The sequence below is a fragment of the Quercus lobata genome, chromosome 5, assembly GCF_001633185.2.
Source record: "Quercus lobata isolate SW786 chromosome 5, ValleyOak3.0 Primary Assembly, whole genome shotgun sequence".
NCBI lineage: Eukaryota > Viridiplantae > Streptophyta > Magnoliopsida > Fagales > Fagaceae > Quercus > Quercus lobata.
In genome coordinates, this window is record NC_044908.1 from 76226299 (window position 1) to 76253138 (window position 26840).

Sequence of the window (26840 nt, forward strand, 5' to 3'; positions counted from 1 at the left end):
ATGACAATGGAGTTGCCTCAGCCTTGCAGATTCAACCTGTGCCTGACCCTTTTGGTCCTTTACTTTCTGATCGGCTTCCTCAGCCATACCAGAACTGAGGCCGTTGCAACTTACCTCTATCATAACTGTCCAAACACCACCACTTTCATCCCCAACAGTACCTACCAATCCAATCTCAATCACCTCCTCATATACCTCTCATCCAACGCCACACGAGACGTTGAATTCTACAACGCCACCGCCGGGAACTCCGTTGACACAGTCTACGGCCTCTTCCTATGCCACGGTGACCTCCCCGCCGACACCTGCCAAAGCTGCATCGCTGACGCAACAAAAGACATAGTCCAGCGCTGTCCCACGGAGAGAGTAGCCGTGGGTTGGTACGACGAATGCATGTTACGCTACTCTGACCAGTATTTCTTTGGCAGCATGGTCACCGACCCTAACGCGATATTGGGTAACACACAGAATATTTCGGACCAAGCCCGGTCTGATCAGCTAGTGAGAGCAACAACGAACGATTTGGCAAGTGGGATTATAAATCTTAGTACTGGGGCAAAGAAGTTTGGGACGAAACAAGCGAATTTCACAGCGCTGCAAAATGTGTATACACTTGCTCAGTGCACGCCGGACCTGTCGGGTTACGATTGCAACAGATGTCTTCAGTCAGCAATACAGAATCTGCCGAGTGGAAAGCAAGGGGGAAGAGTTTTGTTTCCCAGTTGTGTTGCTAGGTTTGAAATTTACCCGTTTTATCTCACGGGTAACACATCGGCGCCGCCGCCAATGCTTGTTCCTCCACCTCCAACACCGAAAGGTAAAGCTTTCTTTTTCTTTTTATTTTTATTTTTTTTAATTTCACTTCAGCAGATCAAAAGTCGTTGTCGTGGTTTTGCACTATTCCGTTTCACCAAGTATTTAGCTTTTGACTGCCTCAAATTATTTATTTATTGTTCTTTTCAAAAGATTGAGAAATTAGGTGCAAATACAATCACCGGCAAAGCGCAGACATGAAAGTCATGATGAGTAATGTGTACTTAATACTTACAGACCCAGACCAATAATAAAAAAAAAGTTTAAATTCCATTAATATATATGAGTTTTGAGTCCAAAATTTTTTTAAACTGATTAATTTGGTAGTTAAAGCTAACTTAATCCACAAATACTATTAGACTAATTATTAATTTTTTTCTCAACTGTCTTATGAATTAAGTTGGTTTTAGGGAAAAAATTAGTTAGTTTTGAAAAGTCTTACACTTAGTTAGCATGAGCCAAAATCTTAGAGCGTGTTAATGGAATTTGCCAAAAAATAAAAGACTTGGTAAAAATAGACAAAATGGGTATGATATGATTCTTTTCACAATAAGTAGAAATATGTGAGCATTATATATATATATATATATATATATATATAGGGATGAACTCTTTTGTCAACACTAGGAGCTGATGGTCATATTCAGGTTCTTGCTGAATAGGATTTCTGAAATCAGATCCTGATGGTGAGGGAGGCTTAAGACTGTCCTAACTGTTGTTGTCTTCTTCTTGATCAACAACTGAGTCTTGTTTGGCTGTGTAACAAGGGGTACTAACCTGGGAGTGGTCTTTGACACCTTGAAACTGTGGACTTAAGTCTCTTCTAGATGTGGGAAAAGGAGCTCGTGTTCTAGACGAACTACTATGGGATGCAGGTCTATCTTTCAAGAGGATAGTTGGCTGCCTAAAGGGTTACAAATGTAGTTCTGGTACAAGTGTAAACTAGGGGAAAGGAGAAGAAGAGAGTCATTCTGGTTTACAGGAGAAAGACCTCTGAGGGTTTTCAAAGATTAAGCCTATGTGAGAGCTTAAAATTTAGCCTGCCGAAGACTAAGGCCAAGGATGCCTTATATAGATGGAGGGAGCCTTGGATCCATTCAGGAGACTGCTTGAATCACGGAAGGTGAAATGCTTTTACTTCCAGGTGAATATCTTTTCAGCCGAAAGCAACAGTAACTTCAATGATTCTGCCGGGGCACTGTTGAGTGAACAGTAACTGGTCACTGTTTATGAACAGTGCATTGTCCCCTTACTTTTCTGGAATAGTAATTCTGCATAGTGTTCTGGACTGTGCAGTGAGTAGTGCTCTGTCGGTCAACTCTGCTGTGCGGGTACTGTTCTGAATAGTAACCGTTTTTGCAAAGGTGGTACTTGAGCTTGTTTAGACTTCAGAAGCTGTTCTGGAGCGTTTGGGAGCCATCTGGGAGTGCTTTAATCGCTGTCCAAGTTGTAGCCATCGTAAGGATCTTGAGAATCCTAGAATGGGCAATTGGGGCACGATTGCAAGAAGCTTCAGAAGAGGCAGGAGAGTTCTTTTCTCCTGACTCTAGCTGTGCTGACTGGAGGAGTAGCTGTTGGGCAAGATCTTTCAGTTCCTTGCTGGATTTTCAGAGATTTGGACAGAATCAAGGTTGGACTGTGATCTTGTGCAATGGGCTATAGACTTTTGTACTGGAAGAGGAAAGTCTTTATACAATTTGTTGATGGTATCAGTTGGTCTGAACTTATCCCAGCATTTTGTAAAGAATTCCCTATCGAGTAGGTTTTGGTTGATTGCATAATTCCACATACTTATCCAGTGGATCTTGTACTGAATTGTCATGTGCAAGATGGCCGGAAACTGGGAAGAATGCTTATCAGTCTGGAATCTGGTACTGAAATACCTTAGTGCCTCCTGTAGGGGTTCTGGGAAGTTCTGAGGAGTTGAACCAAACATTTCCCACCACTTGAGGAACCACGAAGGGATTTGTCCTTTGAAACTTTTTTCAAACTGTATGAACCATGAATGATCATAGGTCTCATTTTGAAAGAATAATACCTTTTCAAATGCGTCCATATAGTCGTAATAGTTGTACAGGGGTTCTGAGCCCTTGAGTACTGTAAGTTTTCTGAGAGTAGAGGGGTGTCCCCAATCTTTGCTGCTTACAAAACTTTGTATTACAAATTTATGGTATAGGACAATTGAGGGATTATTCCTGTCTCTGATGTCTTCTATTCGGGCAGACTTTTCTTGTGTGAGAATGCCTTTATAGAATTTGATGCTTTTTTCTGGGCTTTTGGGAAGGAAATGTCATTCATGAGGCAGTACTTCTATTGCTAGTGCCAGCGGGTCTGTTATGTGGGCTAAGTGTGGCTCAACATAAGAGATATGCTGGACAAAAGGTTTCTTGAGGTAAGAAGCTCTACCTGTTCTGGGAGGGAGAGCATAAGAAGGTTGTTTAGACACCATCGGACCAAAGGGTTCATCTACCTCGTATGGAGAGGATACAGCTTTGGGTGGCAATGTGGCTAAAGCAGAACTGTAACTGTGTTGTCCTTGTCCTTGGGGCCTTTGGTAGTTTGGTTTAGGGATTGTAGAAACCAAATAACGATTGGCAACAACGGAGGGTGACACAGGTGGGTTCTTTGGTGAACTGGAAAAGGGTACTAATGAGTCAGGGTTCTGTGCCTGACTGGTACTCCTAGTGTTATGCTGTTTAGGCAATTTGGGAGGTTGGGGTTGTACGGGTTTCTTCCCGGACATTTTGTTCTGGATTCTGCAAAAATTCACGGGTTAGGAAATCAGGGATACTGTTTTGAGTTCCTGCAATGAATTCAATGTCAAAATCGAAAACGGAAAGAATGGCTTGCCAACGTGCAAAAATCTGTTTTGATGCAATGTTTTGAACATCTTTTTCTAAAACATGTTTTGCAGATTTGCAATCAATTTTGATTAAAAACTTTTGATTCAAAAGATCACTTTGAAATTTTGAAATGCATAGTACTATAGATAAAATCTCCTTTTTAATAGTACTATAATTGAGCTGAGTGGGAGTCCAAATTCCTGAATGGAAATAGACAATCTGTTCAGGGGAAGTGGGACTAGCATGCTGAAGGAGAATGCCACCATAACCAATGTTAGAGGCATCTGTCTGGACTACCTTGAAGGAATTTTCTGAGGGGATTCCAAGACAAGGGAGTGTTTTGACATATTTTTGACCTGTTGAACAACCATTGTATGGGTGGGTGTCCAAGGAGGAGGATTGGTTCGAAGTCTATCAAAAAGAGGCTTGCATTGTTGCCTAAGATTTTGATAGAAATCAGAAATGTAATTGAGGGATCCTAAGAACCTTTGGAGCTGGGTCTTTTCTAGGATCTCATCAGGAAACTTTTCAGCAAACTGGATGGCTCTGTCTATGGGTTTGATGACTCCATGTTTTATATCAAAACCTAAGAACCTGACACTGGTTTGGAAAAGCTTAATCTTTGGAGCCGAGACAACAAGACCATTTTTCTTGATGGTTTGGAAGAATGTTCTGAGATGCTTCCAATGTTTGTCTAGGGATTCTGAGAAGATGAGTACATCATCTATGTACACAATGGTATGACTGGAGAATGGATTAAAGATTTCATTCATGATATTTTGGAATTCAGAAGGTGCATTTTTAAGACCAAAGGGCATTACATTCCATTCGTAATGGCCAAAGGGTGTGGTGAAGGCTGTCTTGTACCTATCAGACTCATTGATTTGTATCTGCCAAAAACCACTCTTCATGTCAAACTTACTGAAAACCACTGCTTTACTAAGCTTGTTAACTAAGTCTCTTTTGTTGGGAATAGGGTACCTAATCCATTCTAAGACTTTGTTAAGGGGCTTGTAATTGATGACAAGTCTAGGGACACCTCTTTCTATTTCAGCGTTTTTCTGGACATAAAAGGCTGGACAAGACCATGGTGACCTAGAGTTTCTGATGATTCCCTTTTTAAGAAGATCCTCTATTTCTGCCTTACAAGTATCCATAAGTTCTTGACTCATTTGGATAGGTCTGGCTTTAGTAGGGATGTTCTTTTCATGGAAATCTTTGACATAAGGTAGTGCGACTTCGTGCCTTTTCCTATGCAAAAAGGCTGTGGGAAGATCAGAGCATACTTCATGCTTGAGTTTTTCTTCAAACTTTCTGATGTCTGATTGGTAACTCTTGCAAGATAATTGCTCTTCGGTCCTTTTGTAACCTAGTTCATGGCTAAGGTACTTAAGGTGTTGGGTTTTGGCTTTGATAAGGTTAAGAGTCTTGGAGATGATAACCTCTTGGAGACTATTGATGTCTTTAGTTTCTGGGCTCCTGAGAAACTTAAACTTGACTGACTGGCCAAAAGGATGGGTGGTGATTCCTTCACTATCCGTGGTGAAAGGATATAACAGACACATGAATGGGTTTCCTAAGATGACCATATCTGTCATATTTTTGACAAGAACAAAGGTGGTTTTGAACATGCATTGTCTTGGCAAACATGTGCTTTTGGGATTTTGAAATTGATCTGCATTTTCCCACCACTTGCGGAAGTTAACCGTTCTTTGGTTTTCCGGAAGTATTTAGAGGGGATGATTCCTTCTTGAATGCAGTTGAGATCAGCACCCGAATCTATTAGGGCAACAAACTCAAATTCAAAATCTTTGTTTATGACAATCCTGACTTTGGAATGCCATTTCTGGAAGTTAATCCTGCTGATGGTTTGTAAGAACGATCCATTGGATGATTCTGGTTCCATATCTGCAGTAGGGTTAACTGTTTCATCTACTTCATTATCAGAGGGGTTTTGTAATGAGATTCTGTCCTCATTGCCCTGTTGTGAAGTAAACTCAAGGTTTTTGACCCTTTGATCCATAAGACCATGATCAACCTTAAGGATGATTAATTCTTGCCTAAGGTTTCTTGCCTCAGACTTGGTATCCTTGATTTCTTTCTGGAGATCTTGGACTGTTATCTCTTTCTTGGATTTGGTAAACCTATCGTAGATTTTTTCCAAGTCAACTTTGGGTTCCTGAAACCTAGGTTTGGATGCACTGGTTTCCTTGACTAGGGTTTTGTGGAACTCACTAAGTCGTCGAGATTTCTCTTCTGGGTCCTTGATCTGTTCTATGAGATCTAGGAGCAGTTCTTCTTGCTTAGAAAGAACTTTGATAGCGCTGTTTTTGCAACAACTATCTATACATGGTATGGCTTCATCTGAGCTACTAGAGGTGCTATCTGGAACTCTAGGAAAGGATGAATCTTGGTAAATCTGACAAATTTCTCGGTCAATAGAACTATTGGGAGACTCACTTTCTAGATGGTCAAGTTCTAGGACTTTGTAGATATCTTCAGATACTAAGGAATGGGTAGGGGATTTGCCTGGACATTCTTTCTTGAAATGTCCTTTCTTTCCACACTTAAAGCATTTTCCTTTAGGTTTGAGATTTTCTATGGTGCTAGGGTTTCCTTGCTTATAGAAGCCTCTGTTAATCAACTTCTGGCGTCTATATTCTCTGGAAACTATTTTTTCTCTGTGAAAATCTTTAAAGGCTGGGTTTCCTCTAAATTTGGATTTCCATATCCTAGGAGGAAGTGGGGGTGAATCACCAAGCTGATCATCTAGAGGTTCTTTCTCCTTATCACTTTCTGAGGAGGGTTCATTTGAACTACTAGAAGATATGTGGGCTTCTAAGACATTTACTTCTGGTGAAGGAGAGACTGGAATCTCTACTTTCTGCTTTGAATGTCTAGCCTTTGCTGGTGGAATGGTTTTAGCAGGAAGTTTGGTTTTGACATAGTTCTGTTTATGCCATTTGAAATGTTTCTCAAAGTATTCAAAGAAAGGATAATCAGTTTTTACCTCTTTCATGAATAACTTCCATTTCTCCAAAACTTCAACCTTTTGTTCCTTGGTATGGTTTGCTCGATAGGCTTCTCTCTTAACTCTGTTCTTTTCAGAATTAAAATCCTTTTCGAGTGCGTCCATATCAGGGATGAACTCTTTTGTCAACACTAGGAGCTGATGGTCATATTCAGGTTCTTGCTGAATAGGATTTCTGAAATCAGATCCTGATGGTGAGGGAGGCTTAAGACTGTCTTGACTGTTGTTGTCTTCTTCTTGATCAACAACTGAGTCTTGTTTGGCTGTGTAACAAGGGGTACTAACCTGGGAGTGGTCTTTGACACCTTGAAACTGTGGACTTAAGTCTCTTCTAGATGTGGGAAAAGGAGCTCGTGTTCTAGACGAACTACTATGGGATGCAGGTCTATCTTTCAAGAGGATAGTTGGCTGCCTAAAGGGTTGGCGTAGATCTACGGATCTAGACCTTGGTTCTTGGTATGTGTCCTGGTGCAGATCTAATGAGGATCTGGGCGAGGGTTCATCATACTCTAAGGGTGACCAAAACCTAGACTGGTCAAAGCTAAGTCTAACCGTTCCATCGGCTAACTGCTGGACATAATCTAGATCTGGGTTCCTAACAGGATTCTGGATCTGTAAAGGATAGTTTTCATTCTCTAAAGACCATTGTGCTGGGAATGTTATTTCAGACCATTTCAGGGTTCTTGGTACCTGAACGGTGGATCTAACATCTGAGGTTTGGATTAGAGTGGTTTCACCTGCCTTTCTCTTATCGAAAGCTTGGATGGACATATTTGTCCTCATGCACTTATAATACACTCGGTATATAAGAGCAAGCTATTTGGTGCCATGTAATACGAAGATTCCATGGGTTCTGATGTTGAGGGTGAGGACCTTCAAGATGTGAGGGTCGTCAAGTGCAACTGTGAGGTTTGGAAAACAGTCGAAATGAATTGGACCGTTACTCAAACTAGATTCTATGGTTACTAGGAGGCTGTCTCTAAACCTGATGAGACGAGTATCTCTGAGGGCCATAAGGACCGAGTTGTTCAAACCTTCTCTAATCAATGGTTTAACTCCAACTTGGACAAGTCCTATGTGGAGGTATCTATGACCTTGATCCCTGTGAGCTTTTATGGCTGCAGGGGACAACAAGTAACAATTTTCATATTCCTTGTTTATGCTGTAAACTTGTTCTATAGTCCTAACATGGTAGTCCGTTCTGAAAGACTTTTTCAAGGACCATGATGAAGACTTATAGACCTGGGTTGTGGGAACTTTGGGTATGTTCCAATCTCCTAACTTCTGATCTAGATCTGAAAGCTGGTATCACTCTGAGTTGATTGTTCCATCTTCGTGTGGAATCTCAGGAGGGTTTGTACTGCTAGACCTAATGGAAGTGGAAGAGTCACTCCTTCTAAACATCCTATTTATCATTCTGGATTAAAAAGCCTAAGAAGTCAATTACAACCTAGACTACCTTTATCTTCCAATTTCTGGATCTAACCTTAGATCTGAAACAGGGAATGTATGGACGCCTACTGTATCCTGTTACCAACTTACCGCCGCTTAGAAACCTTTCTGTGAATCTTGCTACTTCTAATGGCTGTTTCCCTAAACTGAGTGTACTTTCCCTATCTTCTCCAACCCTCAACGCCTAACGCTCTCCTGGCTAACGGCTACATGGGCATTACGGATTTGACTCGGGCTTCTTGCTCAATGTCGGTACTTTAGACTGACTGGGTAGCAAACGATCACAGAACCGGACTTACTCCTAGACTTACTGGATAACATTCTGACACAGTACCTAGCATAGTACACATCTGCAACAAATTGTGGGGAAAGAAACAAAGAATGGAAAAAGAAGATAACTGGGAAGCAAAGGATTAGCTTAAACAGATAATCACAAGATAATAAACAGTTTGAATGAATGGGAGGCTCAGCCTACCACCAAAGGAAAGAACAGTAAACACTGACTAAGATGAAGTAATAGATGAAAAATGCAACATATGGGAGTGGAAGTGCTATCAGAAAATAGATGTAAAACAAAATAATGTTTGTTAGAGATAACGTACTTCAAAGTAATGGATAACTATGGCGGTTGAACCGGCCACATATATATATATATATATGGGGGCCAATTATCTAGAAGGTACTATTAAAATTGTATGAATTAGGTCTATGGCCCAATGGACCAATCCGAGGATGGTCAAGTAAAGTTATAATGGGAATGGTATAAGAAGAATAAATAAAGATTGTATGTGATAGTCCAAAATACGTCTGAGGAGAAAAGTCATCTCGGAAACGGAGATCCGAGGTCAATAAGAATGTCTTATCATCCTAGACATTCTTCAAGGTTGTATCACAACTAGGAGTCGGACATTGGATAAGGGATGAGCAAAGGGAGGCAACAAATATCTTCAAAAGCTGCTACCTCCACATTAAATGCCTCACAACTAACTCTCTGGCCGCATTAATGTGGAGGTGATACCTGAACAGTGGTCAAGCAGCCTTACAGCTACTAGTTGATGGTTCTGGGAGGTGTTAGATAGGACAAGAAGAAGTGCCTAGAATCTAACCTACACATATATGGTAGAGATGATACCAAGATTATAGTATATAGCACAGGAAGGTGGCCTAAAGGAAAAGGATCGGAAAAACTAAGAAATCCTTGTAATAATACTTTGAACTCTTGTAACTTTGTTCATAAACAAGAAATTATAACATAGCTTTTCAGGCCGTACCGAGGACAGATTTTCTTATCTTATTTGTGTTTAATGCTCTTAAATTAGCAACTATTATTGTCTTTCTTCTGGAGTAGAGCTAGTTCTTTCACCCACGCTTTACAAATTCATTGTTTAGGCTTGTTGGGCTAAAACCCAATCCTGTACTGGGTCCAATCCAAATTCAGTCCTTACAATTGGCACCGTCTGTGAGAAGACTTGATCTATTTTGAAAGAGTTAAGGGGTTCTCAACATAGCAATCTACGTAGGAGCCTCGAACGGAGAGGAGATCGTGAGGGAAGTGTGCACACAGCTCATACTAGTAAAAGCCAATCTCGAGGGAAGAGCCATGTTTCCCATGCAAAGAATGATAGAGATCTGCAACGTGAAATCGATGAATTGAAGAGGGAATTATGCCATGCATGGCGAAGACATTCATCTCCCAACTCTGAGCTATCCTCTGAAGAGACAGATGGTACTAGTTATAGACAAAGATCCAGAACTCTGCCCAGCGAGACTTTCTCCTACAACGAGAAGTATCACCATAAACGTAAATATAAGAGCCCGCCTTCCAGAGGCCTAGGGAACGATGCCATGAACAAGGCGTTGAGTCAGGTTTCTAAGTCACCCTTCAAGCGAAACATAGAAGGTACGAGTCTTTCTCGGCGATTCCATCAGCCCACATTCACCATTTATAATGGTCGAACAGATCCAGTGGAACATGTCAGTCATTTCAATCAAAGGATGTCCGTTCATTCTAAAGATGAGACTTTGATGTGTAAGCTCTTTCCATCTAGCTTGGGCCTAGTGGCGATGAGGTGGTTCAACGGTTTAAGGGCGAATTCTATTGACTCTTTTAAGAAACTCACCCGGGCCTTTGGTGTTCGCTTTATCACTTGTAGCAGGGTTCCTCAGCCTTTGGGATCCTTGTTATCTATGTCCATGCGGGAGGGGGAAACTCTGAAGGCCTACTTAGATAGATACTGGGAGATGTTTAACGAAATAGACGGAGACTATGACGATGTGGCCATTAGTACTTTCACGGCTGGCCTCTCAGCAAAGCATGACCTGAGGAAATCTTTGACTGGTAAGCCTATAACCAGTGTGCGCCAACTTATGGATTGGATTGACAAGTACAAAAGGATAGAGGAAGACCAAATAAAAGGGAAAGGAAAGGCTAAGATGATCCCTCAAGAGAGGAGAGATTTCAGGTCGGATCGGTACAATAATATCTGACCTCGAAAAGATTTTGTTGGACAGCCAGGATCTGTCAACACCCAGGTGGTTAATGCCGTATTCCGAGAACCAATGCAACAGGTTCTGGAGAAGATTAAAAACGACTCGTTCTTTAAATGGCCGAACAAGATGGCAGGAGATCTTATGAGGCGCAATCAAAACCTTTACTGCCAATATCATCAGGATCATGGACACATTACCGAAGATTGCAGAAACTTGTGGGACCATCTAGACCAACTATTCCGAGACGGGAAGTTAAAGCAACTCTTGCATCATTCCAGTGGTCGAGGAAGTCAAAAGGGTTTAGAGCTTTGGGGAGATGCTTCTTCAAGACTCCCTCTTGGCACAATAAATGTCATTTTTATTGCCACAAGGAGGACTAGATCTTGTCCTTCCAGAGTAATGTCAGTATCTCGTTACCTAGTTGAGAAATCCAGCTCAATGCCTAAAAAAGTCAAGATGGGCATCCCACTAGTGTTAGGTTTTTTAGATGAGGACAAACTTTGAACCATATAGCCCCATGATGATGCTTTAGTGGTTACACTTAGAATTGGTGGGTACGATGTGAAAAGGGTGATGATTGACCAAGGCAGCAGAGCTGAGATAATGTATCCTAACCTATATAAGGGGCTAAATTTGAAACCTGAAAACTTAACAGCCTACAGTTCTCCTCTGGTGAGTTTTGAAGGTAAAATGGTCGTTCCAAAAGGTTAGATCAGATTACCTGTGCAGACCGGCCCGGATGTGGTGGAGGTGAACTTCATTGTTGTAGATACTTTCTCTCCATACATGGCCATTACGGGCAGACCCTGGCTTTATACCCTGAGAGTCGTCTCCTCTACTCTTCACCAGAAGATGAAGTATCCATCTAGAGGCCAGGTTTTGGAGATATTAGAAAATCAGTCTACAGCCAGACAATGCCTGGTAGTGGCCATCCAACATCGGCCTGAGGCTAAAATCTTGGCCACTATTGATAATGGCTTATAGCAATCAGAAACTCCAACATTTCCCTTCAATGAACCAGCCGACAAAGCGAAATGTGAAGATCTAGAAAGGGTAATTGTTGGCGATGATCCGGAGAAGTTCTTTCAGGTTAGAGCTCAACTGCCTCTGTAGGAGAGGGAACAGTTGGTTGAGTTCCTTAGAAAAAATGTTGATGTGTTCGCATGGAGTGCGTATGAAGCCCCGCATGTGTGTGTAGACTTCATGGACCTTAATAAGGCTTGTCCCAAAGATCCTTTCCCTATGCCTTGGATAGATCGGTTGGTGGATGCGACGGTAGGCCATTCTCAGATGAGTTTTTTGGATGTCTTTCAAGGATATTACCAAATACCATTAGCGTTGGATGATCAGGAAAAGACAGCTTTTGTCACTCCCACTGGAAACTATCACTACAAAGTGATGCCCTTTGATTTGAAAAATGCAGGGTCTACTTATCAACAGATGATGACTAAAATTTTTGAACCACAGTTGGGTAGGAGCATTAAAGTCTATATTGATGATATGGTTGTAAAGAGCAAGGTGGTGTCTAAGCATGTGAGAGACCTTACTAACATTTTTGGAATTCTGAGAAAGCACAAGTTGCGCCTGAAAGCTTCTAAGTGTTCATTTGGTGTAGGCTCGGGAAAGTTTTTGGGCTACATGGTGACTCATAGGGGAATTGAGGTGAACCCTGATCAAATTAAGACCATTAATAACTTGTAACCACCTCGGAACCCCAAGGAGGTCCAGAAGTTAATCGGGATGACTGCTGCTTTAAATCGATTTATTTCTAGATCAGCAGATAAGTACAGACCTTTCTTCCTTCTGCTGCATAAATGGAAGGGATTTGAATGGACCGAGGAGTGTGTTGTAGCATTTCAACAGCTCAAAGAGTACCTATCTCGACTGCCCATCATGTCTAGTCCTGAGGTGGATAAGGTCCTATTTGCCTACTAGGTGGTAGCCTCCCATGCAGTGAGTTTTTTTTGATACGTAGACAGTGATATCCAACGACTAGTCTATTACGTAAGTAAGTCACTTCATGAAGCCGAGGTGTGGTATTTACCACTAGAGAAAGCCATCTTGGCAATATTGTATGCTACACAAAAACTCCCCCACTATTCCAGGCGCACACCGTGGTTGTTATAACTCAGTTTCAGCTCAAGTCAATACTTCGGAGCGCGGATTATACCGGGAGGATTGCCAAATGGGGCACGATTCTAGGGGCTTTTAACATCAAGTATATGTCTCGTACCTCTGTAAAAGGCTAGGTTCTCTCTGATCTAGTAGCCGAGTTTGCTGAATTTCCTGAAGAAATAGATGTAAAGCAACATGGCATGGATGAAAAATCGGTTGGCCTAATCTCCATGCAATACCCCTCACCCTGGAATGTATATGTGGATGGGGTAGCAAATCAGTGGGGATCAAGAGTGGGGCTAGCTCCGGTATCTCTTGAGAAGATCACCACTGAAAAATCTTTAAGGTTGGGATTCTCGACTATAAACAATGAAGCTGAATATGAAGCTTTGTTGATGGGAATGGGGATGGTCCAGAAAAGGGGAATTGGAAGCTCGAATTCAAGACAGTGGAAATGTTCTCAAATTCAAGACTGGTCGTAGGCCAAGTAAAAGGGGAATTGGAAGCTCGAGATACAAGAATGTAGGAATATTTGGGCCAAGTTAGGCGTATACAAACAAAATTTGAATTCTTCGACTTATTGTATATCCCCAGAAGTGGAAATACCCATGCAGACTCCTTGGCTACCCTTGCCACTTCCTAGGCACAAGATTTACCTCGAGTGATACTTGTCGAGGACTTATGCACCCCTACCCTAATAAAGAGAGAATTGCTCCAGGTCCATCAAATCAAGTTAGGGCCGAGTTGGATGGATCCTATACTGCTATTCCTTGAAAGGGATATATTGCCTAATGAGAAGTTAGAAGTTGAGAAGATACGAAGGAAAGCTCCTTGGTTTTGGATGTCCGAGGACAAAAAGTTGTACAAACGTTCTTTTTCTGGACCATATCTACTTTGTGTACGTCCCAATGCATCAGAATCACTCCTAGAAGAACTATATGAAGGAATTTGCAAAAGTCACACAGAAGGAAGATCTTTATCTCACCGGGCTATTACTCAAGGTTACTGGTGGCCGAGCATGCAAAAGGAAGCACAAGAATATGTTAGAAAATATGATCAGTGTCAGAGATTCGCGCCAAACATTCACCAGCCTAGAGGAGTTCTTAATCCTCTTTTCAGCCCTTGACCTTTTGCTCAATGGGTTTTGAATATTGTAGGTCATTTCCCTAAAGCACTAGGAAATAAAAAGTATCTGCTTGTTGGCACAGATTATTTCACCAAGTGGGTCGAAGCTGAACCTTTAGCTAATATCAGAGATATGGATGTCAAATGGTTTATCTAGAAGAATATCGTTACTCGATTCGGGGTTCTCCATACCCTTATCTAGGATAATGGCCTTCAATTTGATAACAAAGCCTTCAGGAAGTACTGTTTTGATCTAGGGATAAAGAATAGATATTCCACTCTAGCTTATCCACAAGGAAATGGGCAAGCTGAAGCTGTCAACATGGTTATAGTGAATGGACTTAAAAAGAGGTTGGATGATGCAAAGAGAAAATGGGTGGAGGAATTACCACATGTCCTTTGGACATATCGAACAACACCTCAACGGTCAATAGGAGAGACCCGTTTCTCAATGACATATGGGGTCGAGGCTGTAATCCCTCTGGAAACTGGTTTCTCGATGCTGAGAACAAATGCATTTACCTCGGACGGCAATGATAGGTTGCTGGGAAAAAGTCTAGACTTGATCGAAGAGTGAAGAGAGAATGCAATGGTCCAACTGGCCTACTATCAACATAAGCTCAAGCAAGATTATGATACCAATGTAAAGCTAAGATCGTTGGCCTTAGGAGATTTGGTGTTAAGAAAAGTTTTGGGGACTACCAAGAATCCAGCCTGGGGAAAATTAGGGCCTAACTAGGAAGGACCATATCGAATCACTTTGGCGGCAGGAATAGGTGCGTACTATTTGGAGGATCTAGACGAAAAAACTGTACTCCACCCTTGGAATGTAAACAACCTAAAGAGGTATTATTATTAATAAAAATAGCCCTGTTTAGTTCTTCTTTAATTCGTCCCAATCATGTATCATGTTTTCCCCTATCTGTTGAAGTATTAAATAGAAACTAACTCATGTCAGGTTTCTCAGACCACAGACTGGGTGTAAATTAATACCCTCTGACATCTATTGAAGTATTAAACAAAAACTAAGTCATATTAGGTTCCTCGGACCACAGACTTAGTGGAAATTGATACCCTTTGGCATCTATTGAAGTATTGAACAGAAACTAAGTCATGTCAAGTTCCTCGGACCACAGACTTAGTGGAAATTAATACCCTTTGACATCTATTGAAATATTAAATAGAAACTAAGTCATGTCAGGTTCCTTGGACTACAAACTTGGTGGAAATTAATACCTTTTGACATCTATTGAAGTATTAAACAGAAACTAAGTCATGTCAGGTTCCTCGGACCACAGACTTAGTGGAAATTAATACCCATTGACATCTATTGAAACATTAAACAAAAACTAAATCATGTTAAGTTCCTCGGACCACAAACTTGGTGAAAATTAATACCCTTTGACATCTATTGAAGTATTAAACAGAAACTAAGTCATGTCAAGTTCCTCAGATTACAAACTTAGTGGAAATTAATACCCTCTAACATCTATTGAAGTATTAAACAAAAATTAAGTCATGTCAGGTTCCTCAGACCACAGACTTTGTGAAAATTAATACCCTTTGACATCTATTGAAGTATTAAATAGAAACTAAGTCATGTCAAGTTCCTCGGACTATAGACTTAGTGGAAATTAATACCCTTTGACATTAATTGAAGTATTAAACAGAAATTAAGTTATGTCAGGTTCCTCGGACCATAAACTTAGTGGAAATTAATGCACTGTGGTACCTATTAAAATGCTAGTCCAACATGAACTTAAGTATTTAAAGGAAATAAACCCTTGATTCCCTTTCTCAGATCACAAGGATTGTTATCACCTAATAAAGATGTAGACCGCAGTAATCCCATGAGCATCACTTAAAGTATTTTGGGGTTCCCTGGACCTAGTTTTATTTGATCAAACATTAGAACATTTTCTTGAAGTTAAACTTGTTAGAATTGATAGATTCAAAATATGTCTTAATAGTACTATGGATTCAATGGTTACAATCCACTCTGATTACCAATTAAAAATATGTGTAAACTTTGTTTTTCTTGTGTAAGCAACTTTGTACTTTCTTGGCATATGATCATGTTCAAACAAAGGACAGTCAAAATGAAAATTACTTAAAAATTTTATCTATCTATATATATATATATAAATAATAAAACAAATAAAATAAAAATAAAGTAAATAACAACTCATACAAATTTGAGAAAGTAAAAATGCATATTTCATTAAAATATGTCCTGGAAAAAACAAATTCCATTACAGAAATCATAATTACATTACAAAATGAAGATTCTGTTAGGTTCTAAAGTCTTAGGATTTTATGTATTTAGAACTCTAATTTGTATTGTTGGCAAACCATGATTAAAACAATGTGTTTAGGAGTGTTTTAGTCTTGCTCAAAGTTGTGCATTTATGTAAAGTTGGAATCGAGCTTAATGCAGAAAAGATTAATGCATTTCGGCCTGGCTCGATCGATCAAAGCTTAGGCTCGATCGATCGAAGCTCGGGCATAATTTTTTTTCTGCAGAATTTCCAACTCAGCCCTAGTTGTTTTAAAATGTTTTTAGGATTTTTAATTTGTCCTAAGTATAAAAGGCAAACCCTAGCCATGTTTTAGTGTTGCTCATATTGCGGTTTGTGTAAATCTCTTGTGAGATCTAGTGGAGCTTTCCTTTACACAAACTTAGGGTTTTCAAGGAGAAGATTTATCTACACCTTGATGATCAACTCAATTGCTGCCATTGAAGCTTAAAGAAAACACAAGCGGGTGTGCTTGTATCTGGTGGTGAATCCAAGAAAGAAGGAGTCCATGGATTCGGAGCTTGCACATGGTCGTGTCAGTAAGTTCTACTAGTTGGTAGCAATAAGAAGTCGAGCGTAGGGGCTTGTAAGTCTTATTGTATGAACTTCGATTCTTTCAAGATAGTGGATTCAAGTTTATCTTGAAGATAGTTAGGTCAAATCCTCCCCAGGTTTTTACCGATTTGGTTTCCTGGGTGATCATATATTGTTTTATTTATTTTCCGCTGCTTTGCATGATATGATTTTTGTTATTATGATAATCTAGATTTGTTAAATTGGACTAAGTAACAACTTGGCTAATTACCTAAGTTAAATCAATTGTTTTTAAGGAGTCTAAAAACTATCAGATTCAATGTTTCAATTTTATCTGAAGCTTGTCCTTGGAAGTCTTGTTAGCTGGTTTATCCGCTTCAGTAGGAATCATTTTCTCCTCTCTTTGGGGGCTCCCTCGGCAGGCATAGTAATTGAAGCTAAGGCCTGTTCAAAACCTTGGGAAGCTGCCCCATCTTATGGAACCTCTGCGGCCTTGTCCGAGGATGTTTCCTTTGAAACTTCATGTTCCTTTGACTGCTCCTGTTGATTGGGAGGAAGAGGATCCTGAGGCTGTGCTTCCTCGATCGGGTCAACAACTGTAGAGGCCACCTTACCTTGAGTGGAAGGAAGGTCCGAGACTCGTATGGCTGGTGGGAAGTATATGTTTTCTGGCCTTCTCAGCTCAGAAGAAGCCTCAACCTCAGCTCAGTTGAGAGCTTCCTCCCAGGTCTGAGCATAGTAGATTCGACATACGGTAGGAACCTCTACCCGGAGGGTATCCTCGGTCTCGGCTATGCCAATGTTGTAACCATGCTGTTCAGCCTCATCCCTCGACCTCTATTTTTGCCTTCTCAGTCTCAGCTTTCAACTTCTCAGCCTGATCTTTGAGCTTCTGGGCTTCTTCTAGTCTCTTCCTAGGGGATGCTATTTGCTCATTGGAAGAAGTCAGTTGATCATTGGCCTCACGTGAGGGCTGCTTCTGATCCTCGGCCTGACTCTGTGCACTCTCCAGAGCCGAGTCAGCATTCCTCCTGACCCTTTCCTCTTCAATCAACTTATTCCTTAAATCTTTATTGCTTTGATCAGAAATGTTGAACGACTGCACAGCTGCTACGCACCTTTTCCTCTCGTCGTCCAACTACTGATAGCAAGAGTTGGTGATCTCCTCAACCCTAAAAGTGGCTTGGACAACCTAAAAGAAAAGGCTTAATAATATAATGAATAACAAAAAAAGAAAAAGAAAAAAGAAAAAGAAAAGAGGATAGCATCATACCATGCCCAAATATCTTTTGAGGTTGAGGAAAACCTTATTCCTCCTGATATTCTGCTGCTCGGCCATATCATTCGGGAGTAACAAAGCCCCTTCCAAAGCTGAGGCAACATGGCATCCAATACCCCCATTGAAATCCCTAAGTGATGCATCATCCCTTAAGAGTTCACCACTGAGCATGGGTGCTGGAGGCCAAGCCTAAGGCTCTCAAGGCTGATTATCTTCCCTCTCCACACCTCTCTACGATGTCTGGCTAGTCTTTTGCTACTTTGCAGCTCTTTGGGTCTCGTCCTCATGAGTAGGACGAGACCTCCCAGCATCCACCACATCTTTTCCCTTCTGCTCTCTCTTCCTTTTTAGATCAGTGGGATCAGGTCTGGATGGCAGAGACGGCTGAGGAGGAGGAAGAGGAGATTTAGGAGGAGGAGGAGGAAGTTTTGGCTGTGTGGATTTCCCCGGTGCATCTTTTCCCAGCTGAGATTCTATTAAGTCCCTCAAACTCCTTTGGGATTTCCTTTGGATACCCATTTCGTCCGAAGTGATGAGTTCTGCTTGATGCTGGAAGTCAACGTCAGCCGATATACCCTCGGGAGATGGAGTTTAGTTGAACACTTCAAATTCCTCTAAGGAGTCTGACAAATCTATGATCCCCTCTGGACTTTTTTCTTCTTCTTCTTTTTCTTTTTCTTCTTCTTCAAGAATGAGATGGGATGAGGATGCTCCTAGTAAAGGGGTGGCTACGAAGAGTGGTCGAGTGAGGGGTGTACCTTCAGGAATTGGAATACCCTCTAGAACGATGAATCCTTCATAGGCAACACTAATACGGTGGAGCCGAGGATCGTTGGCTTTTATCATACACTTGGGGGCTTGAAATGCAAGAGAAATGGGTGTGTACCCAAGAATTAGATGCGCCGCTCACAATTGACCGTCAGCTTCATTTATGTACGCCTCAGACCGTAAAATTCTATCTAGGCTCTCTCTGTTGACTAAGCTGAGCTCGGTTTGGTAGAACGTTTATTTGCAAGATCATTAAAATGGAAGAAAATTTTTGTCAGAAGCAGAGATAGTGGGAAATAAAAAGAGAAACACAAGGGTTCTCCCTCTTTAGTCGGATAGGGTAGGCCATCATGCCATTCCCCAGAAAAGATTAAAAAGTCTTCCTTTAAGCCTTTGTTTGATGTAAGGAGGCACTGGATTAACCTTACTTCGGGATACCTTGACTTAAGGTAATATCCCTGTCACGTCAAATGATGTAGGTTGTATACCCAGTTCATGATGGGTTAAATTTAAGTTCATTCTCTCATTTAGAATTTCTATACTCCCTAATGCCCTAAACATATTTGGGGCGCTCTGTGTGGGAGATAACCTAAAGAACCTAAGATAGTTCCTAGTGATGGTACCCATAGGAATGGTCATCCCTCCCTCTGTGAAGGCGATCATGGGGATGACCACCTCTCCTGTTTTCCTAGCATCTACCCATTCTCCCTGGACAGAGTATCTCATGCCCACTATTGGTGGGATCCCGTACTTAGCTCTAAACCTTTCTATACCCTCCTCGGACTCAACTAAACGCTTGAGTAGGTAGAAAGGCATTTGGGAGTTTGGGTAAACAGGGTATCACCATGAACGAGATGGGTTGAGGATATCAAAATCCTCCTTTCCTCCCGAGAAGTCAAAAAACAAGATTTTGAAGGGTTATTGTGGAGGCCAATTATCTGGAAGGTACTATTAAAACTGTATGAATTGGGCCTATGGCCCAATGGGCCAATCCAAGGATGGTTAAGTAAAGTTATAATGGGAATGGTATAAGAAGAAGAAATAAAGATTGTATGTGATAGTCCAAAATACATCCGAGGAGAAAAGTCATCTCGGAAACGGAGATCCGAGGTCAATAAGAATGTCTTATCATCCTGGACATTCTTCAAGGTTGCATCATAACTAGGAGTTGGACATTGGATTAGGGATGAGCAAAGGGAGGCAACAAATATCTTCAAAAGTTGCTACCTCCACATTAAATGCCTTCCAATTAACTCTCTGGCCACATTAATGTGGAGGTGATACCTAAACAATGGTCAAACAGCCTTACAGCTACCAGTTGATGGTTCTGGGAGGTGTTGAATGGGACAAGAAGGAGTGCCTAGAATCTAATCTACACGTGTATGGTAGAGATGATATCAAGATTGTAGTATATAGCATGGGAAGGTGGCCTAAAGGAAAAGGATCAGAAAAACTAAGAAATCCTTGTAATAATACTTTGAACTCTTGTAACTTTGTTCATAAACAAGACATTATAACATAGCTCCTCAGGCCGTGCCGAGGATAGATTTTCTTATCTTATTTGTGTTTAATGCTTTTGAATTAGCAATTATTATTGTCTTTCTTTGGAATAAAACTAGTTCTTTCACCCACGCTCTACAAATTCATTTTTTGGGCTTGTTGGGCTAAAACCCAATCCTATACTGGGTCCAATCCAAATTTAGTCCTTACAATATATATATATATATATATGAGATAAAATTATACACAAACCTAATCTAAGTGTATGTGCGTAAAACTCTTTTTGAGAAACTTGGATCTCAACATTTACCCGCTTTACACCTTACAAGTACTTATACTTGTGAAGTGACCATCACACCAGAGGTGAGCCTATAATATCTAATATGCAAGTAGTTCTAGTGAATAATCATTTGTACAAAAAGAAATTATTGATAGGACATTATATATTTATATTGTAGTGGTTCAGGTGAATAAATTTACATTTTACCGTACAAAGTAAAAGAAGAATTTCCCTTATTAATGTCATTTTTATTTGTTTCCTATTCATTATTTTAATAGTTGTGAAGAAAGTTATAGAATTAGTTGCGTTCCTGGGCTTCCAATTCATTATTTTCACTTCTCATTCTTCTTCTTTTAACTATAGGTAGTGAGTTAGGCTTAAGCCAATAACAATATTTAAATCAAAATGGGTCTATTTGCTTTGGGTGAAAAACGGAGATGCTGAAAACTGAGAAGTGAAATAATGTAGTGATTACCATTTTCTCTTTGTTTGGTAGACAAGGAAACTCAGTAGAGAGAAAGAGGGGCAGGGAGTATTTTATCCTTTGACCCCACAAAATATTTCCCTCCTATACGGAGAGAACACAGAGATGAAAAATGTAAGCCTCATTGAGTTTGTAGTGTTGGTAAACCATGACGAAAAGTAAGTCTTATTGAGTTAGAATAATGTACTTTCAAATCTAAGACAAAAAAACTCAAGTTTAGGATGAAAAAAGTGAGATGCAATATGGTTCTATTGATTACTGTTTGATTGCTCTCGATTGTTGTTTGATCGATCGAAAATCGCAAATCAGCAAACATAAAAGGCCAATAAGTAGACCGTTTCAAGCCAAAATCGTGATCCGTTTTTTGTAGTATTTAAAGGACATTATAAGCTAACCCTAGGTGGGGATTTTAGAGAGAGAAGAGTGCGTCTCGTGCCGCCAATTTGAGATCTAAGGTTTTTGTATCCAGAACTCTTTAAAATCTTCTACCGACAATATTTTTTGAAGAAACTCAAGATCCGATGCTATGGAAGTTGCTGCAACAAGATCAAAAACTGCTAATGATCTAAAGTTTTTAGTGGGATCTTAGAGTCACAAACGTGAGTGTTTGTGTTCAACAAATTCAGATAGAAGAGTCCATGGATTCGGAGTTACGTGTAGTCACGTGAGTAAGTACAAGAGATAGCTTTAGATTTTAGGGAGAAAGTCTATTGTAAAACTTTCATACTATCATAGTGAATTTGTTGTCTTGAGGATAGTTTAGGTTAAATTCTCCCCAGATTATTTACCTTGTACTGGACGGTTTCATTGATTTTTTTGGGTCATCATATCGCTTGTCTTCTTTACTTTTCCGCATTTAGTGATATAATTGTTTGTGTTTAACCTAGATTCGAATAATAAACCTAAGTGTCAACATGGTTAATTAATTAGGTTAAAAAATTTGAGTATACAGGGGTCTGAACAAACTAACAAAAGCATTGCTAGGTGCTACAAATTGTGGTTGGTTTATTCGTTGGCTACAGCTTCCTTCTATTTTCAACTTTAATTAGAATATAGGTTATTATTCTGGTAGCTCTTAATCAGGAGTGTCAACTGGTTAGTATTCAATCAAAAAAATATTATTTATAATATTATTTGAATAGCGTCACTAATTATAAAAATATAAACCATTCTATTGTGTAGCTTACCAATGAACCAGAATATTGTTTATGCAGGAAAAAGTCATATCTCATCGCTGACAATTATTGCCATTGTTGCTCCCATAATAGTCTCGGTGGTGCTATTCTTTATGGGCTACTGCTTCCTTATAAGAAGGAAAGCAAGCAAAACTGTACAGAAAGAAAATGGTAAAGAATAAACTGTTAGATTTTATAAATTCTTATATTCCCTAATGTTAAACTTGTAGTGACTTACGTTTACTGTTTTCTTGTGCAGCTGCTAATGAAATTTCGATTGTAGAGTCCTTGCAATTTGATTTTGCTACCATTGAAGCTGCCACCAATAATTTCTCAAATGATAACAAACTAGGTGAAGGTGGATTTGGTCAGGTTTACAAGGTACATGATAGTTTTTTGGGTAAATTGTAAGGTACATGATAGTTTGAGAAATTGGATTTTACACCTTGAAGTTTCATTCTGTTAGCAAAACCCAACCCTTCATTAGTGACTCACCTGTGGCTGTTAAACAACATGCTGGGGCTAATGTGTAAATTTCTTTTTGCCAAATCACACCCCCAAAATGAGTTCGTTTCACATGTTTTTGAATTCAAAAACACCTGGGTTACTGATCTACGCCGTTTTGGCTCAAAATACAAAACAAGTATTGTGTCGCTGCTTCACCATAAATAAAAACCCCATTCCCAAACTTGCTGATGCTCCCCACTCACCTCAATGGATTTCATCTCATCTAGTACAACAAGCTCTCTTTTAGTATCTAAGGTTCTGTTTTGTCTACTTTGAAGAATTAGAAATTTGAATTACCAATAATTATTGCAAATGCTCCCCACGATCCCCAAGAACCCTCGTCACCCACAAAACCTCTCCATCTTGTTTGTTCCAGCTTGCCCGCGATGGTGAGAGATCTGCTTTAGATCGATGGTGATAATTTGGGAATTTAGTTTTGTTGAAACAAGGTCGTTGCTTGCTGATATTGTGGTTTGTCTTCATCCAAAACATCGCCGTTTTGGAAGCAGCCAGTAGTGCCTTTCTTTTTTTTTTTGTCATGTCAGCTACCAACATGGCACTTAATAGCCACATAGGTGAATCACCAATAGAGGGTTGGATTTTGCTAACGGAACAAAACTTCAATGTGTAAAATCCAACTTCTCAAACTTCAGGATATAAAATCCAAGTAACCTCAAACTTTAGGGGTATACTTTGCAATTTACCCTAGTTTTTTCATTATTTGCTTACTTTTTGTTGATAATTCTACTCATTTATGAATAGTTAATTCAGAGCAAGCTAAATCTTTTGTATTATTGAAATAGAAAGAGTTAAATAATCCTAAGTTGAAGTATATTTTTAGGGCATACTTCCAAATGGACAAGAGATAGCTGTAAAGAGGTTATCACGAAGCTCTAGACAAGGTGTAGGAGAATTTAAAAACGAGGTTGTATTGGTAGCCAAGCTTCAACATAGAAATCTTGTACGGCTTTTGGGATTTTTTTTGGAAGGAGAAGAAAAGATACTTGTCTACGAATTTGTGCCCAACAAAAGCCTTGACTACTTTCTATATGGTATGTTCCTTGCAATAATATTCTATTTTTATTTTGTCTTAGGAAATGTGAGATTAAGTTTTAACCTCAAAGGGAAGACTAAATCGATCTATTCAAAAAGGGTCTAGCTTGCAGTTTACTTAGCTATTTAGAAATTCATCATGGTCTTGTGTAACATACAAGAGATGAAAGGAATAAATTTCTTTTCTATATATAGTTTTCAAAAAAATAAAATTCTGAAGTTAATTGAGTTAGCTGAATGTGTATGTGAATTTATTCGATTATTCTAATTAGAATATGGAATTTTGATGAACCTGTAGAACCTGAAAGGCATGGAAAACTAGATTGGTCTAAACGTTACAAGATTATTGGTGGGATTGCTCGAGGAATGCTTTATCTTCATGAAGATTCGCGGCTTAGAATTATACATCGTGATCTTAAAGCTAGTAACATTTTATTAGATGAGGATATGAGTCCAAAGATTTCAGATTTTGGAATGGCAAAGATTTTTGGAGTAGACCAAACTCAAGGAAACACTAGTAGGGTTGTCGGTACATTGTAAGTTCTAAATTCATTTTATCATCGTAAAAATAAAATACTTTAAAGGCAAAGAAATTGGGGAAAAAAATCAAATAATTTAGATTTTGCATAGTTACTCCAAACTTCTATCACTACAGGTTGCATGTATTCATGGAGTAATGTTATAAGCGGTACTACACGCATAACATTGTTTACATAATTGCATTAGCATATTTAATTACTTTCTTTTTATCAATATTAATGTGGTATCAATGTGTTGTTTTGTAGTGGTTATATGTCTCCAGAATATGTTATGCATGGACAATTCTCGGTGAAATCTGATGTGTATAGCTTTGGTGTATTAATTTTAGTGATTCTAAGTGGCAAGAAAAACACTTCTTTTTATCAATCAGATGGTCCAGTAGACCTCTTGAGCTTTGTGAGTATGAATAGATCTTATGTTTTTTCAAATTTCATCACATCCAATTGAGAGTAAAGAGTGTAACTTTCTAACATTACCTTACCAACTGGTGTAGGCTTGGAAACATTGGAAGGACGGAACACTACTAGAATTTTTGGATCCCACTTTGGCAGATTCTTACTTGAGAAATGAAGTGATTAGATGTCTTCATATAGGCTTATTATGTGTACAAGAAAATCCAGTTGACAGGCCAACAATGGCTTCAATAGTCCTCATGCTAAACAGTTACTCTATTACTCTGGCATCACCTCAAAATCCAGCATATTTCCGAACAGAGCGAAACATGCCTTCGGTGGAATTGGAGTCAGATAAATCAAAAAGCGAATTGATTCCGTTGTCTGTCAATGAGGCATCCATTACTGAAGTATACCCTCGATAAAGGGCTTCACTAGAATTAGTATCTATTCATCAGTCATGGAAACTTGAACGATGAGTTACATAAGACCATTGTTTAAAGCTCTGAGACTTCACAATGATACAGGGAGCATTAGAATCATCTAATATTTTATTTCTTAATGTAATTTTTTTTTAATTTTTATTTTGATTTTAATGTTGAGAGTTTCAAGTGATTTGATAGTATAATCCCTAAATGTCTAAAATATATTTAATTGGTACTTGCTGGGAAATTAAGACCCCGGTTGATAGAATTAACAAGTTTTGAACCCAAGTTGTTAATTAGATTTATTATGAATAAACCTTGTTAAAACAAACTAACATCAATATCATGTCAAAATCATGCACAGCGGAAAATTAAATAAGACAAGATATGATGACTTAGGAAAACCAATGAAACAAACTAGTTTCATAGTAAAAAACTTGGGGGGAAACCTTCCCGAAAAGCAATCCACTATAGTAAAGAGAAGTTTCAGATTTAGTATAAAACCTTTGTCCTTAGACTCTACAATCCCCGTAGATGAACTCATAGCAGAAACCTTCTACCGCATCAGAACCTCTAAACTCTTCAATATATGAACGCCACCCTTTTTGCACGAATCTGAGTATATGACTAACCAATGATGCATGACTCCTAGTACGTGACTAACACACCAACTTGAAGAAGATGTTGACTGTAAAGTTCTTCACTTCATCAACAATGAAGATCAAGAAGCACTTGGTTACAAAACCCTAAGGCGCAAAGATGCAGTAGCTTATTTCAGAGAGAATAAGGCATCAGTCACCTTTTTCATTCGTTCTCCTTGTATTCTCTTATGTGATGGCCTCTATAATAAGCCTTATATATGTCTAGGGTTGTGAGAAAAGAAACCCTACACAAATACATAAGCATGGGCCGAAAATCAGATCTAAAAAACTGAATTCCCGTAACCTCGATAGATACCTTGATAGATTGTATCTGTCAAGCCTCATTAAACCTCGATAGATACTATCTGTCGAGCAGCTGTCGAGCTATCTGTCTAGCTTTAGTGAACAGCTTTTCTTCACTTGTTTCTTGGTCCAATCTTCATGGCTTTAATACTAGACTTGAACAACATGTTTCTTGAAGTATTAAACACATCCTAGATCTACCCAAATACAAGTAAAGTGTGTCTTCTCAAAGGATTAGCCAATTACACAAAATATGTCCTTAACGATACTCATGTAATGCTGAGAGTGCCATGGCCGTTTCAACCTTACTATCCATTCCAAATCTTAAACCTCAATTGTGCCATGACTGGTTTGGGCATTTTCGATCAAATCTTGAGTTTCATTTAAAGCTTTGTTCATCAAAGGGGGTTAGTCTTGATGAGATTAAGTGGGATTTGGAAAGCTAGAACTCTTCTATTTTTTCATTTTTAATTTGTAAAATAACATCAAATGCAAACAGCACCAACAAATTGAAGAAAAAAAAAAAAAAAACCCAAAATCAGATACCAAGTTCCAGAACCCTATCGTAAAATTAACAAGACATCATATCACTAAAGAATTAATAAAATAAGTAATAAAATAATAATCATTCTACTAGATAGGTCCAAAAAACGCCACCTTACACCCATTTGGGCTATAGCAGCGTTTCCTATAGTGGTGTTTGTAAACACCACTATAGCGTGTTTGTAAACACTACTATTGTACCGCGACTATGCCCAATTTTTTTTTCTTTTTTTTTTTTTAAAAAGGCTAT

General features: G+C 39.3%; 1 protein-coding gene across 1 annotated transcript; it reads left to right on the forward strand.

The window, feature by feature from the left end:
* LOC115991151 (cysteine-rich receptor-like protein kinase 10) lies at nt 1-25103 on the forward strand. Its single transcript, XM_031114894.1, has 7 exons — nt 1-817; nt 22226-22357; nt 22446-22567; nt 23535-23745; nt 24045-24282; nt 24532-24682; nt 24780-25103. The coding sequence occupies exons 1-7, from the start codon at nt 1-3 to the stop codon at nt 25101-25103; spliced, it is 1995 nt and encodes a 664-aa protein (XP_030970754.1).
* The last annotated feature ends 1737 nt before the right edge of the window (nt 25104-26840 follow it).